General features: G+C 46.4%; 1 protein-coding gene across 4 annotated transcripts in view; it reads left to right on the top strand.

Annotated features, from left to right (window-relative positions):
• SMC5 (structural maintenance of chromosomes 5) overlaps window positions 1–22,786 on the top strand; it is a 148,085-nt gene that overhangs the window by 101,564 nt on the left and 23,735 nt on the right. For 2 of the 4 annotated variants that reach the window (XM_086490515.1, XM_086490513.1), the window contains 20 exons: window positions 1,330–1,474; window positions 1,703–1,768; window positions 1,864–1,986; window positions 2,066–2,164; window positions 2,254–2,419; window positions 2,510–2,655; window positions 2,840–2,903; window positions 2,994–3,118; window positions 3,202–3,279; window positions 3,384–3,456; window positions 3,637–3,740; window positions 3,835–3,951; window positions 4,166–4,243; window positions 4,344–4,443; window positions 4,521–4,575; window positions 11,893–11,941; window positions 12,020–12,107; window positions 12,710–12,782; window positions 12,864–12,967; window positions 13,499–13,874. In XM_086490515.1, coding sequence (XP_086346641.1) covers window positions 1,330–1,474; window positions 1,703–1,768; window positions 1,864–1,986; window positions 2,066–2,164; window positions 2,254–2,419; window positions 2,510–2,655; window positions 2,840–2,903; window positions 2,994–3,118; window positions 3,202–3,279; window positions 3,384–3,456; window positions 3,637–3,740; window positions 3,835–3,951; window positions 4,166–4,243; window positions 4,344–4,443; window positions 4,521–4,575; window positions 11,893–11,941; window positions 12,020–12,107; window positions 12,710–12,782; window positions 12,864–12,967; window positions 13,499–13,587 — 1,942 coding nt within the window. In that variant the 3' untranslated portion in view covers window positions 13,588–13,874. Of the gene's footprint in view, window positions 1–1,329; window positions 1,475–1,702; window positions 1,769–1,863; window positions 1,987–2,065; window positions 2,165–2,253; window positions 2,420–2,509; window positions 2,656–2,839; window positions 2,904–2,993; window positions 3,119–3,201; window positions 3,280–3,383; window positions 3,457–3,636; window positions 3,741–3,834; window positions 3,952–4,165; window positions 4,244–4,343; window positions 4,444–4,520; window positions 4,576–11,892; window positions 11,942–12,019; window positions 12,108–12,709; window positions 12,783–12,863; window positions 12,968–13,498; window positions 13,876–22,786 lie in introns of those variants that run through there. The other 2 variants (XM_086490514.1, XM_086490516.1) reach the window with 2 other exon arrangements.

Genomic DNA, 22,786 nt, shown 5'->3' with positions numbered 1-22,786 from the left:
TGGTAAGATAAAGGAATGCTTAAAAAAAAAAAAAAGCTCTCTTTCTCTAGCTTGCGTAGAGTTTTTACATAACTAAAAACTGGCCCAAAACTGCCGCAAAAACTGCTGTACAGAAATCTGCCCATCAGCTTTGCATTCCGTACGCTGCCTGCCACGTGGGCCTTCCAGGATTTGCGCCGCAATCTTGCGGGCCTGCCACGTCCAGTCCAGCCTCGCGTGAATTTCGGGAGCAGCCAGCATTTCCGGCCAGGGGAGGGTGTATGTGTGTGTGTGTGTGCTATGGGCACACCACGTCACCTGTTTGTGACACTTGCCCTCCCTTTATAGGTGCAACATCTTGGGTCGAGCAGTGCTATCCCAACCCCCATGATCTGGATTATTTAAAAAGTCACTTAATAAACAAAGTGACATAAGAGGTTGTTCACATGCCGTCACAAAATTGGATTCATGCACTGGAGAATGCTCATGCTGGGTACTGAATAAAATGGTAGTGATCATGGGTTGTGCAATCAGAGGGTATGCAGCTACTCTAAGTGCCTGGACATGCACGGCCCGCGTACAGGCTCACAAGGGTGCTATAACACACTTCCTAGGCTACCTAAACCCTAGAAGTAGGAACAACTTGTCCACATGCACATAGGGTTAGATGTGCACGTGACATCTAGTTCCAGTGAGGAAGATCTTAGCATGCAAAATCAAAATTTAAAAAACAAAGTTTTCCTCCAAATTAGTCGTCTTGCCGATAATAGAAGTGAAAAAAATAATACTTACCTCATTGTACTCGGGCTCCCTTCTTGTCCATCATGATCGATAGGCCTTGAAGGTGAACTTGGCTCATCATTCTTAAAGTAAAATGGTCTTGAAGAAGATGCAACATCAGCAGCCTTTAAAAGAATTATAAAGATAAAAACAATATGTACGACAGTATTGGATGACCAATATTTACTGTACAGAATATAATGTCTTGGACAATAATTTTCACCTGCTAAACCTGCTTTTTCTCTCTAGAACAGGTTTATCTCTCTAGAAAAGTGTAGTTTTCTGTCTCTAACGGCTTGGACAGTTTTCTTTCTTTGAAAGCACGTGCTGTTTTTCTTCCTCTAGGATTGCTGGCAAATTTTTTATTTTTTCTAAAGCAGAGCTGATTTTCTCTTGAACTGAAAAACTGTTTTTTTCAATCACCTTACTTGTTTGGATAGTCAATGGAGTTGATTGATTTTCTGATTGAAAGATCTTTGGCTTCCTCTGGAAAGTTTCCAAATATCACTAAAAGATACTTTTAGATTGGCTTGAGTCCTTAATAGATATTACGCATTTCTTGTGCGTTAGGCTGGAACATATTGAAAGCTTTGGCACTCGTCGTCTCCAAGCTTTGAAGGACTCTGGAGCACGGCACATATTTGAAGCTTATCAGTGGGTGCAAGATCACCGAAATGAGTTTCAAATGGATGTTTATGGACCTGTTCTTTTGGAGGTATGTTCTTCCCTTGAGTTGAGTCGGTCACGTTGGAGTGGTTGATGTCTACTACGTATTTGCTACTTTAAAAGTGAAAAGGTTCTGAAAGACAAGACTTCTTGCCTCTGGGTGTTTTTAGCTTCATACACGTATATTCTAAATATGACCATTGAAGGGCTAAAGGGAGGAAGTAATAAACAGGCACTACTCAATGAGTACAATGTGAACTTTACTATTGATTAACAGGTTAATCTTTCAAATCAAGACTATGCAGCCTACTTGGAAGGTCACGTTGCTGGCTATATCTGGAAGGCAGGCTTCTTGTGCTGAAATGCTTTTGTTTCTGTTTGAAGATCCAACTTCGAGCTGGTGTTTTTTTGGTTAACAGTAAAGCCTTGACTTTTTAGGCCTTTGTGACTCAAAATCCGCATGATCGAGATCTTTTGAATATTAACTTGAAAAAGTTTGGAGTACCCGTATTGAATTTTGTACCATCTGCAGACAAATCCTCTCCTTCCTTGACAGCACAGGTTTGAATTTCATCTAGTTTTTTGGGCTGCTTTATTAACAATTGCTAACAACCTCTGTTAATGAATATGATCTTGACAGATGCAAGACCTGGGGATAAAAGCCAAACTAATTGATGTGTTCACCGCACCACCTATTGTTAAGGAAGTCTTAAGAACTCAGGCTATGCTGGGTCATTCTGTAAGTTATTGATGGCTGACAAACTTATTGGTTATACACATATACAATTTTGTGTTCGCTATGTAGCTTATGCCTTTCCTTGTTAGTAGTTTGTAGGAACCTCTGAAACAAATCGCCAAGCCGATCAAGCAAACAAACTTGGGGTAATGGACCTCTGGACTCCAGAGAATCACTATCACTGGCAAGCTTCAAGGTATGGAGGCCATATATCTGCAAGTGTCATGCCTGTCAGACCGGCACGGATATTCTCACATAGTAAGTAGATACTGAAGGATGCTTTTGCAAGCATATGCTATCATATTTCTTTGTAAAGTACCTTGAAATAGCAGCAACCCTTTCCCACAGGCGTGGATATGAGAGAGCAAAGAGAACTGCAACAAAAGAAGCTGCAAGCAGAGGATGCTTTAGGAAGCATCGACAATGAGTTAAGGCATCTAAGCATTGAGCAAAGACAGCTCGAGGATGATGCAGCAAAGTTACATAGACAGAGGGTCAGATACATAACCAAGTCTTTACTGTCTGGTTGCATATTTTCTTCTTTTGCTTGTTATATACTAACAGATTTATTGTTCCACACATTGTTGTGGTTACCAAGAGGCTCTGTTCTTATGATTGTAAAAGGATGGATTGTAATTTTCTTAGAGCTTCTATGTACTCATGCTTGAAATGGTTTAGGAAGGAATTATCAATGTGGCAAAGACGGAAAAGAAGAAGCGCCAAGATTTAGCCAACAGAGTTGGTAATATCTGGGTTTGCTTTGTTTGAAGCTTGATTATGTTTTGGATTAAAGAACATGAAATTTTATCTGTTTCTTACTGTGTTTATGCAGAACAGAGGCAGCGGAAGCTGGAAATGATTCGAAGCGAAGAGGATTCTCAAAGTGCAGAACAAAGAATACGAGTGCAGATTCACGACCTTAATAAAATGCGTCATAAAGGCGCGATTGAAATTAAGGTGATTGAGAGGTGATACTGAAGGTAATTTCAGAGATGATTTGCAGATGAGGGATTTGATTGTATATTACTCTTGCTCTACAGGATCTTCTGCATGAAGCTGTCAGTATCCAGAAACAGTATCTTGCAAGACGTCTTTGTGCCTGTGAAGTCGAATTGAAGGCAAGATTTATTATGTTTTTCTGGATAACCTGTTATGTTGTTGTGCAATCATGAAGATTCTTCTGGATATCAATTTTGTATCTGGTTTGTGTTTTGCTAAACAGATCAGAGAAATGGAGCGTTCTGTGAAATTAATTGAGACAGAGGGAACCAAAGCGCAGCAGGAGTATGACCATTGTAAGTTTTTCTTTGGCGTATGTCTGCTCACCAATAGGCAGGATCAATCCTTTTCATGATGCTAAAGTGTATATGGCTTAAGAAGATAATTGAGTGGTTTCTTATACATTTAGGATTTTCTGAGTTGCCTTGATCTGTCTGATCAGTCTTTCAACTTTTTATTAATTGTTACTGTTGCAGGTAAGAGAAGTGTCGAAGAGTGTAGAAGGGCAGTCGAGGCTGCGAAAGTTGCAGCAGAAAACATTGCAAAACTCACGCCTGAGATTAAACAGCAGTTTGCAGAGGTAGCAAGGGATACATTCATTGCTGTAGCCTTGGAAGGTAGTTGAGGTCTCTGTTGTTGAGCTAAACCATTTTTGGTCATGATAAGCTGTTCAGATGCCAGATACGATTGCTGATTTGGATGATGCAATTCAAGAAAATATGGCAGAGGCGAATGCTGTACTTTGCTTGAATGATAGTGTCTTAGAAGAGTATGAAGCACGCTGCCGAATGGTAATGACTTAATTTTTTGTGATGGTCATCAGAAACTCTGACGTATTTTGTGAAGGAAGGCATATGTTTTGTAAATGTAGGGTCAGGCCTTGCAGTTCCAAAATTTTTAAATATTGTCTTGTGCGATGTCTTGTTTGTATGTGCTTTTACACATACATACACTCGAGGAAAAGTCTGAAAGGAAAAACTGAAATTGAGTTGGTGATTCTACCAGATTTCTAGCTTGAGTGCCAAACTCGATGAGGAGGCGACTAGATTAAATGAATGCAAGCAAGGGGTTGAAGCCATCAAAGTAAGGCTTGGTTGATGAGTGTAGGTTGTGATCATTCAGTCTGCTGACATATGGCTTTTACCAGGCTTTTAGTTTGGTCCTGATCTTTGATATCTTTTAGGATAAGTGGTTACCAACCTTGAGAGGACTTGTATCTAGAATCAATGTAACCTTTAGCAGGAATTTTCAAGAGATGGCTGTTGCAGGCGAGGTAGCACTTGGTAAGCTTTGTGTTTTGAAAATCATGCTCTTAACTGAAAGGGTTTGCAGAACTGAATTCTGTTCTGGATTCTTACAGATGAACATGGAAATAATTTTAGTCAATATGGGATCTTGATCAAAGTGAAGTTTAGGTATGTACACTTGTTCTTCATGGGTATATGTTTTATTGTTACTGAAGCTTTGTTGGGTTTGTGCTGTTGTGCTTGCAACTTATAGTTGCAGGTGATGTTTCAAGATCTTTTTCATGCACTCAGTTGCTACATTGTTCTATTAGGCTGTGAGGTGTGAGGCACAAGGTTGATGGGATGATTTTTTTGATAAGGGGATGGCAACTTGGAAGCAAAGCATCTATTACAGTCATTTATAATATTCAACCTATCCTCACTAAGAGTTTCAATTTTCATTCTTGACAAAATTCAAGAGGCAAAACACTTTTTTCATTCTGCGAATCTGCGTGATATTGGCGTTTAAATGATCATGGCCTTTGTCACAAGCGTCTATGAAATGCTTATGACAATTATGATAGACTGGCCTTCGCAACAGCTAGCACAGGTGGGGATCTGGCTTGTTGGTATTCTCCAATGAGAGTGTCTCAAATCACAGCGGATCCATGATTGTTTGGCTACCACCTTTCTCGTAGTCTTTGGAGGAGGCATCACTCAGATTGCGGTGCTTAGAGGGGACTAGAATTATCACGAAGGCATGACACTGCTGGACTGGATGTGAGTTATACTTGGATTCAACTTATAGAGTAATTTGGGACAAAGATACTAGTTTACAATATTATTTTCTATGTCTTGGTATCACATCACATCCTCGATACATCAACCCACACCTCTTCTACCCTTTTGTGCTCCACTGGCCAACTAAGCAAGGTGGAAAGGTATCCGTAAGTACTGAATGGTTTGCGTTTTTAGGTACATAAATTTTGTATGTTTTTTTAAAGAATACTTTTGGAGATTAGGTATGTTTAAACATCACTCCAAAATGTTAATACTACAAACAAAGACAGACAAGATAACTATGAAAATTGAGACTTTCATACGATTGTACGATACCGTAGAACCGTAGACCACTGGAGACATCCAAAGCTGAAATATTAGAATCGAACATGAGATATAAAGCTTCTGTCACAAACTGTTGACGTGTCCAATCACTAAAGAACGGAGCCAAGCTTTAGATCACGGCCGAGGGGCCTAAACCCTAAGAAGAACAAGCAACAGCAGAAGAAGAAGTCCTACCAACTTATGGGAACCCCGTATGATGGGGCCCAAGTGACATAAAGACATTAAAATAAAGCAGGACCCACACACACGCGTGGTTAGAATCGAACATGAGATATAAAGCTTCTGTCACAAACTGTTGACGTGTCCAATCACTAAAGAACGGAGCCAAGCTTGGCCTAAACCCTAAGAAGAACAAGCAACAGCAGAAGAAGAAGTCCTACCAACTTATGGGAACCCCGTCTGATGGGGCCCGAGTGACATAAAGACATTAAAATAAAGCAGGACCCACACACACGCGTGGGCTGACAGTGTTGACATGGTAGATTCCGCAAAACATGTTGACAATGCCAATGTGGCAGTTGTATGGATTTCCGCAAAAGGCGCTGGCGGATTTTGGCGCTAGTACTTTTTGGACTAGTTGCTTTTGAGTTTGAAAATTTTCATTGTAACTGCTTTTCAGGCCAAGGGCCTTTAAATATGAGGTTAGGGATCATTCTCTGGCATGCTTCGTGGAGAAGGTGTAGGGTCTGGAGTACCGGCTTGTACTGTGTTGATGCATTATAAAGAAATACTGAAAGGGGCGCCAAGGTTTGGGGCCAATACTCTCTAGGGTGGAATTTCGTCACTCCATGTCGCGTGTCGTCTCTCTTTTTTAGTTCAGTTGTTATTGAAGTACTAAAAGTCTGTTCAGTTTGATCTTTTCTGTTGGCACGTGGTGCCCGTCTTGTGACAGAATATCACAAACTGTTGACGTGTCCAGTCACTGAAGAACAGAGCCAACCTTCAGATCACGGCCGAGGGGCCTAAACCCTAAGAAGAACAAGCAACAACAGAAGAACTCCTACCAACTTATGGGGACCCCATCCGATGGGGTCCAAGTGACATAAAGACATTAAAATAAAGCAAGAGCTACACCGTGCATGGATTAATGACGTGACAGTTGTATGGACAACCCTGAAATTCTGTTGACAATGCTGACGTGGCAGATTTTCACAAAACACACTGACAATGTTGACATGGCAGTTGTACGGATTTCTGCAAAATGCGCTAATAGATTTTGGTGCTAGTACTTTTTGGTCCTGTTGCTTTTGCGTTTGAAGCTTTTCACTGTAACTGCTTTTCAAGCCAAGGACCTTTAAATATGAGGTTAGGGCTCATTCTCTGGCATGCTTCTTGGAGAAGGTGCAGAGTCTGGAGTACCGGCTTGTACTGTGTTGATGCAATATAAAGAAATATCGAAAGGGGCGCCAAGGTTTGGGGCCAATACTCTTGGGTGTGGAATTCTGCCATTGTGTGTCGCGTGTCGTTTCTCTTTTTCAGTTCAGTTGTTATTGAAGTACTAAAAGTTTGTTCTTTTTCGTTGGCACGTGGTGCCCGTCTTGTGACAGTGGTATCAGAGCAGCAGACGTGTGCTTTTTTGAAAGTATACCGGTCCTACAAAAGAGCAGATCGAGCAAACCAGAGACTATTGGATTTTTATTTGAAGTATCTTCGGGTCCCGACCCCGGACTTATTAGCCACTCCCACCCTTCATACATTGTGCATCGGGTGCGCTCCCGTCTTCACCGCTCATGTCTTATAGGACATAAGCCATAAAGATCACTTGCAAAGAAGGATGCAAGTTTTGTAACAAGCTGTTGTTTTTCTCAAAAGCAGTGTCTTACAGATGTTGATGTCTATAGCTACCAAGCCGCACACTCCAAGGACTTGGCAAGCTTTCTAGAAATTTTTTGCCCAAAGTTATATGGTTTCTGACATCTTCCTTCAGAGTGTAACTTGTGGCAGAGTGGGGTATCCTGAAATGCTTGCCATGGAAACCCTAGCAGATTACGACTTGAAATTTTTGGACATCTCTCACCAGGTGTCTCTTCTCAAGATGATAATCTTGGAGGTCCATTGTGATTGCCAGATCTTGGCACTACCATCACCGCCATTGTGCCTGAGGAACATTGCTTATCGAGGCTTGTTTCGACTATTCAAGAGTTTGTGGATCATGCTGCGGTTGACTACGACCTTATGGAAGGAATCTAACCCTAATTTTTGGTGCAAGTTTCCGGATGGAAAGTCAGTCGACTTTTTGAGCTCGATTGATGTCGAGATTGCTTTTTAAGTTTGAGTTCTGTTTGAGAGCTTGTTTGGTGATCTTGTTTGGAATTTGTTTGAAATGGATGGTATCTGTTTTGAACCTGTCTTGGTGCCGATTTGAACTATTTGAACCTTGGAACGATGCATGCAGATGCCTAGGGAGCATTTCGTTGCATGTTTGAAAACCTCGGAACGACGAAGGCCGATGCCTGAGGAGCGTTTCATTGTATGCTTGAAAACCTCAGAAGGACGCAGGTCGATGTCCGGGGAGCGTTTCGTTGTATACTAGAAAACCTCCGAACGACGCAGGCCGATGTGTGAAGAGCGTTTGGTTGTATGCTTGAACCTCCAAGCGACGCAGATTGCGGTCTGGGGAGGGTTTGGTTGTACATTCCTCAGAGCTCATGGCTTTGACCTTTTTAGGTTATTTGCGGGGGGGGGGGGGGGGGGGGGGGGGGGGGGGGGGGACGAGGTAGTCGTTGAGTAGCTTTATACCGCAGATCGTTTGTCTCGGGGAAGTGCTCAACGACGCTGTTTGTTGTGTTTGTAACATGCATATGTGAGCATTTGTGTTGCATTGTGATGTGCCAACCACTGAATATTCCTAATTGGATGAGATTGCCTGTGTATGTAATTTTAGTGCATAGACACCTGTGGAAGATGACTGCGGTCTTGGGTGTGATGGCTAATTTTACTACGCCAGATATGAAGAGTTCCGATTTGGACGAAAGCAGAAGCCAACTCCTTGATTAAAAGAGCCGAAAGGAGAAGCCAACTCCTTAACAAAAAGAGCAAACTGATTGTCCCTCTGAATGACCCTCAGAAATTTTTGAGCTAACTTGTTTTGTTTTGCAGATGTGTTGTAATAGCGGACGATTACTTTCCTTCAAGAAGGGGGGATGTCACAAACTGTTGATGTGTCCAGTCATTTAAGAACATAGCCAACCTTCAGATCACGGCCGAGGGGCCTAAACCCTAAGAAGAACAAGCAACAGGGGACGCCGTCCGATGGGGCCCAATTGACATAAAGACATTAAAATAAAGCAGGAGACACACACACACACACACACACACACACACACACACACACACACACACACACACACACACACACACACACACACGCACACACACACACACGTGGATTGATGACGTGGCAGTTGTACGGACATCTGTCACAAACTGTTGACGTGTCAAGTCAGTGAGGAGCAGAGCCAACTTGCAGATCTCTGCCGAGGGGCCTAAACCCTAAGAAGAACAAGCAACAGAAGAAGAAGAAGTCCTACCAACTTATGGGACCCCGTCCGATTGGGCCCCAATGACATGAAGGAATTAAAAAGCTGATGACGTGGTAGTTGTACGAACACTTCGGATTTTCCGCTGACATGATGACGTGGCTTTGTACGTATGTCCGTGTTTTGTGCTGACAGCTGACGTGGCAGTTTTATGGAATTTCGTGATTTACGTTGGCAGCTTTTTGGCATTGCTTTTGGATCAGATGGTTTTGAGTTTGAAGGCTTTTCATGTAAGCTGCTTTTGGGGCCTAGGGCCTTTAAATATGAGGCCATGGGCTCATTCTCTGGCATGCTTCCTGGAGAAGGTGCAGAGTCTGGAGTATCGGCTTGTACTGTGTTGATGCAATATGAAGCAATACCGAAAGGGGCGCCAAGGTTTGGGGCCAATACTCTCTGGGGTGGAATACTGCCACTCCGTGTCGCGTGTCGTCTCTCTCTTTCAATTCAGTTGTTATTGAAGTGTTAAAAGTCTGTTCAATTTGTTCTTTTCTATTGGCACGTGGTGCCCGTCTTGTGACATCCCTGAAATTCCGCTAACAATGCTCACGTGGCAGATTTTCGCAAAACATGCTGATAGTGCTGACGTGGTAGTTGTTCGGATTTTTGCAAAACGTGCTGGCAGATTTTGGCGCTAGTACTTTTTGGACCAGTTGCTTTTGAGTTTGGAGCTTTTCATTGTAACTGCTTTTCAGGCCAAGGGCCTTTAAATATGAGGTTAGGGCTCATTCTCTGGCATGCTTCCTGGAGAAGGTGCAGAGTCTGGAGTACTGGCTTGTACTGTGTTGATGCAATATAAAGAAATAACGAAAGGGGCGCCAAGGTTTGGGGCCAATACTCTCTGTGGTGGAGTTCCGCCACTCGGTGTCGCGTGTCGTCTCTCTCTTTTAGTTCAGTTGTTATTGAAGTACTAAAAGTTTGTTCAGTCTGTTCTTTTCCGTTGGCACATGGTGCCCATCTTGTGACAGCTTCGATTACTCCTCAAATGTTACATACAACGAAAACCAACTCAATACATAATGGATGACAAAAGAGACTAGATACAATTACCGTGCACAAGAAGTGCGAGAATTTTTGGTGGTGACTTTGCAGACAATCTTCTGTATACTCAATATACTCTTTTTAAACTATCTGCAAGCTTATTTGTGATAATGTAAGGTGTCTAGATGCTCCAGACCAAAGTGACCCATATGCTAGGGCTACAAATATCTGTACTGTACGGCTATACCGTACGGATTGGGGAGGTGGGGGAGGGAATGTCACAAAGTGGTAACGTGGCTTGCTTGCATTGGACCTGAAGAGAAGTACAAATAGTAGAGCCAAGCTGGACCTGAATCCACAGACCCGAGTCATAGTGCAACTGGCTGCTATTTACACCACATCATGGGAGACAGCACGGCAGTGTGGACGTGGGAGTGGACGATCAGGGCTGATGGAGCTGCTCTATGTTGGGACTTATGAAAACATTTTGTTTTCGTGCGACAGTTAAAGCTATCAATTGATAGTTGGTGCCTTTAACACTTATGAAAATGACTTGTGATTTTTAAAGTTGCTTTGGAGGTTTTTTGTACTAGTGCCTAAAAACGAGAGGTCGAGATCTCTCTAGTCCTCATATTTTCCACTCTGTGGGTGTGCTCTCTGATAGTTGTAACTTTGACAACTTGATCAATAAATAAAGAAATACTGCCAGGGGTGCCTAGTTTAGGGCCAAGGTTCTTTGAAGAGAATTCTGTCTCTTCCGTGTCATCTTCAGGTCTCAAGTTAGAAGTTGTCAGTTCTGTTCCAGTTGCTTAAAGTTTGTTTGGGTGATTCTCCCATTGACATGGGGTGCCCACTGGTTACAATAGTATCATTCTTTTGTTGCAAGGGTAAGAAAAGGGCTGAGCTCTTACACCTTAGTGACAACTTCCGACAAGTGGTCGGATAGAAAGACAAGGAACTACCAAATCTGCACGACTTTAATGTACTTCAATATCTCAAAACAATTGAACAAGTTGAATTGAACAAGAATTGAACAAGAATTGAACAAGAGAGTGAAGGGAGATGGAGAAGATGGTGGAGAGGGATGCTCCTGCACAAGAGAGTCGATGGCTTTGAACCGCCTTTGCTAGCACCCCTGGTTGGGTATGTCTTTATTGATTGAGTGTGATGGCAAGAATCTGCAAGTCCTCTTGAACCTTCAACCTTCAGACTTGTGCTCCAAGCAAGCTCTGGGTGTAGATGTGTCAAAGTGCCTACTCTACAGGAGAGCACATTGAATAGTTGCATTTTTGGCCTTGATGTAGAAGCCCTAAGCCTAAAACCCGTCACTGTTTGCTTTGCGGTGGCATGCAGTGTGGGGGAAAATCGAGACCTTTTGGTTACTTTGTTATAGAGACCAGGGGAACTTCATGGAGACCAGTGAACACACCTTTGGGAAAGATGAGGAACGGGTAACCTATATTTGATGTATGTTCACATGTTTTCTCTCTTATTTTTGTTGGTGTTAGTGCGCCCTCATGCATTTGATTATAGATACTGTGATATGTTAATTAAAAGTTTTGCTGAGGGTTGTCGAGAACAAGTACTTGTTAGAACTGTACACAAAGGTGTCAACCTGTCTTCATTATGCAATGAGCTTACATCTTACAGCTTGCGCAGTTTCAATAACAGTTGCATCTATTAACTTCTTTGATTTGTTTGAAATGGTACTTGTGGTGATTTGAAATACCTGCAATTACCATGCTAAGGCACTTTGTCTTTAACAGAGAAGTAGCTTGTCACGTTGAAAATTATTGTTGTTGTCAGTCTTTTTCTTCTTACAGTATCTATAGCTGAGGTTACTGTGAGAACGCTTTCTTTGCAGGGAAACTGGAGAGTTGCAAGTCTTGAGCGCACATCATCAATCTGGAGGGGTATGTTTTTAGACATTTGAGTTCGAGTCAATTAATTCTTTCTGATATTTGTTGATTTGGAGCTTGCTGTTTTTCCAGGAGCGTTCAGTATCAACAATACTTTATCTAGTGTCCTTGCAAGATTTAACACATTGCCCTTTTCGAGTTGTTGATGAGATCAATCAAGGTGTTTGAATATCAAAACTTGTAACTGAATCATTGTGTTTTTTACTCCATCAAAAGAATTATCCACCTAATGATATTTTTTAGCACAATTCTTTTAAGAAATATATTTGAGTGCATGCTTGGAGTTAGAATTGTTTAACATTCCCTTCACAATATGTAACTCCTTTCAAACTGTTATGTTATTGAAGATCAGTAGTTTTAGACTTCATGTTATCAAGGCTGGGGTAAAACGATTAAGAGGAACTTAAATTAAGAAGGCAGAAAAGGGCTGATTGAAATGCATTTTTGGGTGCATGGTCGTTTATGTGTTCACTGGAGGAAATTTGACTGACACTTAGGTCCACATAGATGAATTTTTAGAAGTTGAGTGATGGAAGTGAATGATGTTCAATTTGCTTTGATATGCATGCATATGTTTCTGAGGACTCATGAGGGACCACATAGAGGAGCAAGCTCAAGTCACTTAGGAATGGTTACATTGTGGACATCAAGGATGTAGAGGTAGTCAAAGAAGAGTTTTGACTGGTGTTAAGTGGTAGTTCAATAAGGGTTCGTTTCATTTAATGTTGTTTACTCCAACTCTTGCATCATTCATTCGTGCAGGAATGGATCCCATTAATGAAAGGAAAATGTTTCAACAGCTGGTCAGAGCGGCAAGCGAACCAAACACTCCACAGTAAGATGACCCTGAAGTAAAGGCTGGCAAGCTTTGTGTTTTTTAAGGGCTGGATGCTAATATATTGCTTGATTTCCTCAGATGCTTTTTATTGACACCCAAGCTACTACCAGATTTAGAGTACACTGATGCCTGCACGATACTGAATATTATGAATGGACCGTGGATAGATAGTCCTGCTAAAGGTGAAGCTTTGTTTACATGATTGTATATCTGTTGCAGTGTCGATGATCGTGTTGAAACGATGCCAACAAAAAATTGAAGTATAAATTGCCGGAGGGTGCCAAAAGTGGTGAATTAATGTTCTGGAACTAAAGCCTTATTATATTGCTCATTGATTAAGTCATTGTATGGAGGTTGACGGTCTCTTAGATCATATGAATCATAGACTGAGGATGAACTCTGCTTACCCTTTCTGCTTTAGAAATTCTAAAACACTTTGCTCATGCCTAGAAAGTTCATGCTGGCATCTTTGGCATTCCAGACCTACTGTGCCGGAAGGGGTAGACAAGGCTGTAGTATATTTTAAAATAGTGCCAAACTCATGACTAGTAATGCCACAATTTGAGTTTTGAGTAGACTCTAGAGGTTCATTTTCTCTCACTGAATTTTTCCTGAAAAGGGCATCATTTTTGTGTGTTTGTATATTTTTGTCAAGAAGATGCATCAAGACTCCAATTTCTTATGACCGTCATTCCTGCATGTGTTGCCTGCAGTTTGGGGCACTGGATCATCTTGGAGTGCTGTTGTGGAGTCTCTCTCTCAAGCTTCTCAGGCATCTCAGCATTTGATATCAACGCAGTGAGCCTTTCTTGCAGTGCAGGTATTCTTTCAGTACAAAGAGCCCTTTTCATAATTGGGCTTCAAGTTCTTGTAAATTTGGCAGCTATCTATCCTATTTGCAGTTGCCATGCAACATGTATATCTATTTAGAGTACGTCCATTACCTAAGACCTTACACAGGTATTATGAGTAATTTGTCATTCATTCCATCAGATTGCATTTACTGATTCATTTTTTGTATACAAGGAGTTATGATTAGTTGATTTTGTCAAGCTCTTTATCAATTTGAACTATGAGCAAGCCATTTTGAAAATAGAATCTGTGCATGGCCTCCAGCAACAAAATAATTTCTAAAGATTTTGAAAGGAAGCGCTAATGTTTAGGCTTAATTGCCGCCTCTCCATAGAGCTAAGAGCCCTTGTGCAGTAATGCCACCATTTTGTGTCTCTTTTGTCGTGGAATGTCCACCTAAGAGCCCTTGTGCAGTAATGCCACCATTTTCTGTCTCTTTTCGTAGAATGTCCACCTAGTGGAGTCTAAATATACAGTCTTATACCATTAAAATGATGGCACAAGCTTGCGCTTTGTGCGAAGATGATGCAAGGCATGGTACAATCAACGGTGGAGCTCTCTTTTTGAGAATGTGTACAAAGATGTTTTTGCTTATTCCAGCACGCTCGCTACTGCTGCCCGCTCGCTCCCCCTCCCCCCTTCCTGGCCATCGCTACCTTCCCTCCCTGCCCCTGCGTTGTACCCCCACCCTCGTCCCCTAGCACAGCCTGCCCTGCCTGCCTCCCTGCGCAGCCCCCCCCCCCCCCCCCCCCCCCCCCCCCCCCCCCCCCCCCCTGCTTCCTTCGTTTTTTTGCCTTTCTACCCGAAGGTCTCCTTCAGCCGGCGTTGGCAGTACTACTCCTTGGACAGTCCTCGTCAAGGTCGTTTGCAGCGAAATCACTCTATCTGCTTCTCCGACACAGCAGTAGACACAAATGGAGGCTCCAGCTCCGCCACAGAGGGACTCGCCCGAAGCCCCCTCGCCCGACCCCGCTGAGCCCACCATTCGACTTGCTCTTTCACCGACAGAGCAAGCGAGCCTAGCCGCAGAGGTAGAGCGCTTGCAGGTGACTTCTGTCATTTGCAAGATTCTCGGCACCGGACCTAGCAGAGGAGAGCTGCGTGACCTTCTCCAGGTCCGCCTCCTCGCAGAGGTGGGCAAGATCCTGGACGTGCAGATACTTGGATGAGGCTACTACCACATCGAGTTTGAGACCTCCGAGATGGCGTCCAAGGTCATCGCCATGAGTCCACTGACCATCGGAGCAGCACGTGCCCACTTTCGACAGTGGAGACATGGTTTCGACCCTGCTTCGGATGTTCTAGTAGAGGAGGCAGACATCCCCATCTCGGTCTGCTTTCCGGGTTTGCGGAGGGAGTACTTACCACTTCTATCCAGGATCGGCTCAGCCATTGGGACTGTCCTGGAGACACCTCGTACGGCAACATCAGTAGCTACCAAGGCGACTGGTATTCCCTCAATTCGGGTTTTGGTCCGAGACACTCACACGCTCCCGAAGGTTATTCTTTTGCCTCGGGTGAGTGGGGGTTGGTTTAGACAGAGTGTGGAGTATTCGGGCCTCCCGAACCAGTGCTTCATTTGCCGACAGATGGCCATCTAGCGAAGGCCTGTCCACGGAGGAGGCCTCGACCTACATCATAGCCTCAACCCCAGCCTGCCAGGGCTGGCCCGCAGCCACAGACAGAGGCACAACGCACACATGCAGAGCCACCCTCCGAGCCTGGGGCTCCAGCGGAGGAGGGATGGCAGCAAGCCTGTGGTAGACGACGACAGGGGCCACATCGTCAGCCTGGCACTCAGAGTGGCCCTCAGGCGCCTACTCAACAGCAGTGGGTTCCCACGGGGAACCGCTTTGGTCCTCTTGAGCAGGAGGAGGTCCCTGCTCCAGCCCCCACCCTAGCTTCACCCTTGACAGCCTCTCTCCCCTCAGAGTTCCCCCCCTCTTCCTCATCCTCCCCCCCGCCTTCTGCTCTCGCCGCCTCTGCACCTCGCCCCTCTACCTCTGTCACCCCCTCCCGCCCCTCTTCTCCACCGCTTCCCCTAGCTCCTGCTCCCCCCCTCCTACTCCAGTTCCACAGTCGGCCCAGGGGACAGGGCCTTCTCCGGCGGCTAGGTGTCACCAGCCAGCGGCAATTCCATTTTTGTTTATTTTCTCTTTCTTTGGGGAATTTCGTTTGTTTTACCTTTTGGAAACACCCCTCTGGAAATCTAACTGCCCTGCATTGCATAGCCAGTGTGGAACTGTTCAGAGAGAGTCCAAGCGTGAGGGCTAAAGAGCACTAAGGTTGGACAAGGACTATGGTTAGCCAAAGTGGGGTCATTGGCCAGCCAAAGCGAAATCCTTTGCTACATAGGCTACATTTCAGTTCTGGGTGTGACTGTAGTGTACAAAGAGGGTCAGATGACCTAGAAGAATGTAATGGCAGAAACTCCTAAATTTTAGGGACTGCTATTTTTGGATGGCAAAATGTCTTCGCGTCATTACGTGCAGTTTGACATGGGGATCATTTTGTTACTCTGTGGCCAAGTCAACAGAGGCTACAGGTGAGATATTTTTAGACCCGAGGGTCTAAAGCAGGAAAATGCACAAATGAGTGACACTTGGCACTCTGAGGCCAGTTTACCACTTAAAGAGAAGGCAAAAACGTGATTTTGAGCTGTGAGCTCGTTTTTGAGTGCTGTCACAGGTGGGAGAGCTTCAATGGAGTGCTCGCTTACCCTCTATGTACAGTGAGGTGCAGGATGTCATGACCCGCATACCTCTCACTGCTCTCTCTCTCCACTATTCTTTATGGTTATGCCCCTCAAGTGGGCTCATCAGATTGACCATGTACAGTTGTGTGGGTTCATGCGCGATTGCCGAGGCAAGAGCCTCTTGCACAGGTATTGGATTAGCTAGCGGCTAATCCCCCGCAGGTACAGGTGATTTGGAGAGGTTTCACATGCTAAATCTCGTCCGATTCAAAGGGCAAGTAGCTCTACAGGTGCGGGAGCTCGAGGACTTGCTACGGATGCGACCGGCATGCGAAACGGAGCCCGAAACAGTGAATTACAGCCTGCTGTGTATTTTTGCAGGTTTAGGGTTTTGGCCCTAAACGGACCCTAATACCCCCAGGAGGTTCGGGGACGCAAGGGGACTGCTGTACAGGTGATCTGGCGCATTTTCGGGGTAGAAAACAGAGAATCCAGCGTGCTGCAGATTCTCGCCAGGTTTTGCAAAGTGTCCGTATGCGTCAGGAAAGTCATCCAATGCGTGGGAATATTGACTGTGAAGAGTCCTAGTACAGTTATGTTGCCGAAACTGGGCCAGAACAGATGGAATTCAGCCTGGATTATGCGGGACAGCTTGTAGGAAATCACAGGTTTTATTCCCTCTGTTAAAGAATAAAGAAATACCGAAAGGGGCGCCTATTTAGGGGCCAATTTGGTGTCTGACTCGCATACAGATGCATTCTAGCAGCTGTATCCCATTCCCCTCTCTTGTGTCATTATAGCACAGGTAGAATAGACGACTAATAATGGGTGAAAGCTATATCAAGGTTTGAAGTAAAGTCTACCGCCCTTTTTGAAGTTAACAGGCCGGTTACACTAGGAGATCTCTTGGCAGTGCCTTTGCCACGAGTCGCCTAGCGAGAGAGGGTCAGCCTTTCCTATGGCACCCTTTGCAGGTACAGACATCTTCCGTTGCAGCTATCCCTCTTGGTCTGATGAGCATTGACATCCGGCGTCGTTGGGACTTCTTCGACTACGGCTTCACTCGTTTTCTCGGCGATCCCTCAGCAGACCATGAGGCAGCCTGCTTCAGGGTGCATGCTCTGTTCCTTGCCGCTAGGGGGACAGAGGCCTTGGACTCAACAGTTGGTTTCTCCTTCCCCCTTTGCGGTAGGGCCCAGACAGAGTGGACTATCGACTTAGTGTTGGGATGGTTGCATACACAGGTCCTAGAGTTCTCTCACCACATGGGAGAACTAGGAGTTACAGACATGCTACAGACCTTGTGGCCATTGGCCAAGTTTGCGGTGACACCCCCAGACTCAGCAGGATGGAGGCACATTGTGGTTTACTTCTTTGCTGATACACAGTGTTTGCCATGCTATGTGTACATTCATGAGGACTCTTGGACAGAGGAGGTTGCTTTACGCACGGCTCGCTCTGCTTGGGCTTGGGCTAGGCACTCATTGCAGTCACGCCTATCTAGAGGACGCTCGGATGCGGATTACTCCCCATCCAAGCCAGCCTCGAAGATAGCCCGTCTAGCTGCTGCGGCAACATCTGTTCTCTCTCGCTCCCCATGAGGATCGTCTCATGGAACGTGCAGGGACCAGGTGGGCCCCAGTTTCAGCGAGACAGCGGGGCCGATTGCGTCTGGATCTTCAGCGTTGCCTTGTGGGAGGAGAGATTGATCTCCTTATGCTTCAGGAGCACCATCTGTGTGAGAGCCGCATTCGGCGATGTGGTCAGATTTTGTGTGGACGATATGATACCTTTTGATCTCCTTATGCTTCAGGAGCACCATCTGTGTGAGAGCCGCATTCGGCGATGTGGTCAGATTTTGTGTGGACGATATGATACCTTTTGGTCAGCTGCTTTTGGACCTGGAGGCATCCAGGGTGGGGTATGTATGACTATTACGGACTCATTGTAGCAGGCCATTGTGGGCAGAGGGATTATTGTGCCAGGCAGGGCTCAGTGGATTACAATGCAGGTTCAGGGTGGCCTTGTGGGCTTCCTGAACATCTATGCACACAATGTGGCGAGTGCTCGTGCAGAGTTTTGGTCACAGATTGTTGAGTCTTTGCCGTAGGCCGATCATTGGTGTATAGGAGGGGACTTCAACATGTTGGAGGACCGTTCTGACAGGATTGGTGGCAGCCATGCTACTGTGCATGGAGTCGAGTTGGCAGCTTGGGAGAGGTTTTGTATGACTTTGAGGGTCTCGGATACATGGTAGCACTCTAGTTTTGTGAGGCCCCCAGACAGTCTTGCCTTCTCTCGATCGGACCGCAGAGTGGGAGGAGTGAATCTATCGCGGATAGATCGCTTCTACTCTAATGACCACTTCAGTGACTTGGGAGGGTCAGTGGGCATCCTGGCAGGGACCTCTTTCTCGGACCATGCACCAGTGATCCTCATAGTGGCAGACAGGCAGAGGAGTGGGAGCACGATGCTTCGCATCCCCGAGAGGGTCTTGTTGGACTCAGCACTCAGAGAGAGGGTAGAGGCTCTTTGGACAGAGGGCATGGATAGGCAGGATTCTCCTGCTGACAGAGTGGCCTCAGTCCTAGCTCAAATTAGCCATTTTTTTCTTCAGGAGTCTCTAGCTCGCCGGGCTGCAGCGAGAGAGGCGGAGCAGCGTCTCAGACGGGGCATTGCTTCTCTACAGAGGATGCAGGAGCAGCATCCAGACAGTCCTTGGTTGGAGGAGCAGTTACAACAGGCTCGTCAAGAGCTTGCTAGCACAGAGGAGAGGCGACATGAGTTTGCTTTCCACTGACATGCATCTCAGGGGACTCAGGTGGGCGACAGAGTGACTGGTGCTTTCTTTGAGACAGTGGGACCTCGGCACTCGCATGCCAAGGTCAGTCAATTGAGGAGGCCCGACGGGTCAGTTGCTTGTGAGCCCGAGGATATGCGTGGAGTTGCTACTGACTTCTATCGTGAGTTACTATCTGTAGAGCCGCAGTTAGAGCGGCAGGATGCATGCAGGGAGCAGGTTTGGGCACAGATGCCTTGTCTTGTGACTGAGGAGATGCGTCAGAGGCTAGAGATGCCGCTTCAGCTTGAGGAGCTGCACACGGCTCTTAGGGCCCTCCCCCGTGGTAGCTGTCCAAGTGAGGATGGGTTGACTCCCAGCTTTTTCTTGGAGTACTGGGACCTGCTTGGCCCAGATCTCTGTAGTGCTTTTCAGTACATTTTGCACACAGGAGTGATGCCTGACACCATGAGTGAGGGCCTGATCTACCTCATTCCCAAGGAGGGTGGCTCCTTGGATGAGATTCGACAGTGGCGCCCCATCACCATCCTCAACTCAGCCTACAAAATTCTTGCCAAGGCTCTTGACGATTCAACCACTTTTAGAGAGCCTTATACATGGGACCCAGACAGGTTTTGTCAGGAACGTAGTATCCTTGACAACATCTTTACTTTTTGGGAGGCTTCTTCTTCTCGATTTTGAGAAGGCATATGACAGAGTTGACTGGGACTTTCTAGAGGGCACTCTACGCAGGATGGGCTTCTCAGATGCTTGGATCAGAGGGATGTTAGCTTTGTACAGACAGGATCACAGTCAGGTACTTTTGGCAGGAGGTAGAGGTGATCGCTTCATGCTTACACGCTCGGTCAGACAGGGCTGTCCTCTTGCCCCCTTCCTCTTTCTGTTCTATGCGGAGGCGATGAGCAGGTTTTTGGTGTCACAACAGGTTGGTCTGCGAGGCTTAGCACTCCCTATTCGGGGAGATGAGCTACTGGACGCTGAGTTTGCCGACGACTCAGCCTTGTACTTAGATGGCCAGGAGGCCAACCTTCAGAGATGTGAGCAGGCTTTGGAGACCTTCTGTTGTGCATCGGGTGCACTGATCAACTGGAGAAAGACAGTGGCTTTCTTGGTTGGTAGTGCTTCTGTGCCCGATTGGATGCCAGGAGAGGGTTTCAGGTGGATTCCCCCAGGGACTGCAGTTCGGTACTTGGGTTGTCAGGTTGGTTTTGACTTGTCTCCCGAGCAGCAGATTGCTCCCCTTCTCCTGTCTATCAGGAGAAAAGTTGTTACATTGGAGCTCAGCACGGCTTTCTCTGGTTGTCAGAGTAGTAGTTGCCAACCAGGCGTTGTTGGCGACTATGTGGTACATCACTTCCTGCTGGATCTTCTCGAGTTCTTGTATCAGCCAGGTAGAGAGGCTGATCAGGAACTTCCTTTGGTCAGAACATGACACTCAGATAGGCCGAGCCAAGGTGGCTTAGCAGGTCATCACGGTTCCTTGTTCTCAGGGAGGGCTTGGGATCATTGATCCACCACAGCAGAGCAGAGCAGAGCCCTTCTTGGGAAGTTCATCGTCAGAGGACTTCTTCCAGGTGAGGAGCCCTGCAAGGAGTTCTTGCTACAGCGGCTTCGTGCTAGGGTGCCTCAGTCAGGAGGCCCTTGGCAACCTTCGACCAGATGGATCTTTACAGAGATGCGCAGAGTTGGTTTGAGCAGGAGACTGGAGGACCGCTTCGTTGTGAGTTTGCTTCGATCTTGGGAGCTCTTACGCCTTTGGCAGCCCCTCGTCTGGAACCCCATGGTTAGCACTCAGAGAGGCCACTTGGCTGGTAGTCGGCCTCATGTTTCTTGGGGTCCCATGGCAGCAGGTCCAACGCGCTCTCTAGGTGACTGGCTAGAGTTCACAGGTTTGTCAGAGGAGGTGCAGGGGCTCCAGTTGCAGGGCATGAGAGGGGTGTAGAGCATGTGTCAGGACATCTCAGCGTCAGTTCCAGCTGAGTGGCTCACGCCTCTGGAGCGAGTAGCACCTCGGTGGATGGGAGCCTTCACACGACTAGAGGTTCTCATCTCAGTCAGGGCCTGCTCAGAGATTGTCCCAGCCGTGTTCTTTGAGCTTCAGGGTGGGGGACGACTACAACGAGTTGCAGTAGAGGCCCCACAAGTAGCAGAGTGTTGTTTTTAGAGGATCCGAGTAGTGGGCATCTGTGGGAGGACTTGCGTCATAGACCTTGACCCAGCAGCTCTTGAGACTGGACACTGGAGGCTGTGGGCTTGGGAGTGTTGTCCACTGGCACGAGTACAGTGGGATCCTGGTGAGTGGCTATGGAGGGACCCCTTCTCTTCTGCAGACCACCCAGGAGTCCCGTTCTTTCAGTACACTGTTCGACTGGGACGTCATATACTAGCAACATAGAGAGAGGCCCGCCCCGCTGCAGCACGTCATTGGCAAGAGGAGGGTCTCACAATCGAGTTCTTGGCAGCCTTATGAGAGAGGTTGTGGGACTCCAGACAGCGGAGGCGAGTCACCTTGTTTCAGTGGCTGGTTGCACATTGAGCTACTGCAGTAGGGAGTTGGCTAGTGCATAGTGGTCTCTCGGCCGCATGTGCAGCTTGTGACCATTTGGTGGAGAGTCAGCATCACTGTCTTTGGGACTGTCCCTTGGCCTAGCAGGTATGGCTACGAGTTCTTCGGCTGATGCCTGCTCTCTCCACGGCTCGACAATACACTTGGGGGGCAGCGGCTTGGTCCACCCTCACGGGCCCGGCACTTCAGTTTGAGCTATCATCCACCAGCAGAATGATAGTGATGCGGGAGGGGCGACCTACACTCGAGCCTGCTACAGAGCTTACTCCACAGGAGTGGTGCAGTGAGAGAGAGGAGTGTTGGGAGCTCATCAGTGGCCTGACACTTTGGTTCATCTGGCGGGCCCGCTGTTTCCGCATCTTTGAGGCTCGCTATGTGCCACCAGCAGACTGTTCGTGACTTTTGGCTAGAGCTGATCCATACTCTTAGAGGCCAGCTTGAGGGACTACAGGGCAGCTCCGATCGCATGCGGGAGCGCTGAGAGGCTTTCCTTCGACTCTGGCGCCCTGGGCCTTGCTACACCATAGTCCAGGGTGTGCTCAGATGGCACTACCGTCCACCTGTGTGGCTAGTCCCTCCTCCCATCTCTTGATTTAGCCTCATTGTACATATGCTGTTTTTCATTGGGAGAGTCTCCCCATCATGGTTGTTGTAGCCCTCTCTTGCAGAGGCTGTTGTAGCCCTATGGGCAGTTTTCATTAACTAATAGAAGGATCTTTTTCTTGGGAAAAAAAAAGATGTTTTTGCTTAGTTTTTTGAGAAGATGCTTTTGCCAAAAACTGTGTCTGTGTAATGGCTATTATCATAGAGCATGGTGTCCAGTGTGATGCCCTACCCCTGTTTGGAGCGCCTCGAATGCCCAGGGTCTTGGCAGTGCTCTGTCTCGGCTCTGCAAGTCCTGGGGTCTAAAATGTTGACTCGCACCCTGCCTCAGGCCATGCAAGCACCCGGATTGGTTCTCATTCGTCTCGGTGATTTACCAAGGCCGCTTGGCTTGGCATGTGAGGCCAGCTCGAGGCTTGCCCCCAGTGATTGGGACTATTGAGTCTTTTCTCGCAGGCTGTGGACTCTCTGCAATTGCTGTGGGC

The sequence above is a fragment of the Adiantum capillus-veneris genome, chromosome 19 (genome assembly GCF_014529385.1).
Source record: "Adiantum capillus-veneris isolate H3 chromosome 19, ASM1452938v2, whole genome shotgun sequence".
Lineage (NCBI taxonomy): Eukaryota > Viridiplantae > Streptophyta > Polypodiopsida > Polypodiales > Pteridaceae > Adiantum > Adiantum capillus-veneris.
Note: the sequence above shows the minus strand (reverse complement) of the source record. Positions and strands in the feature narration are given on the sequence as shown.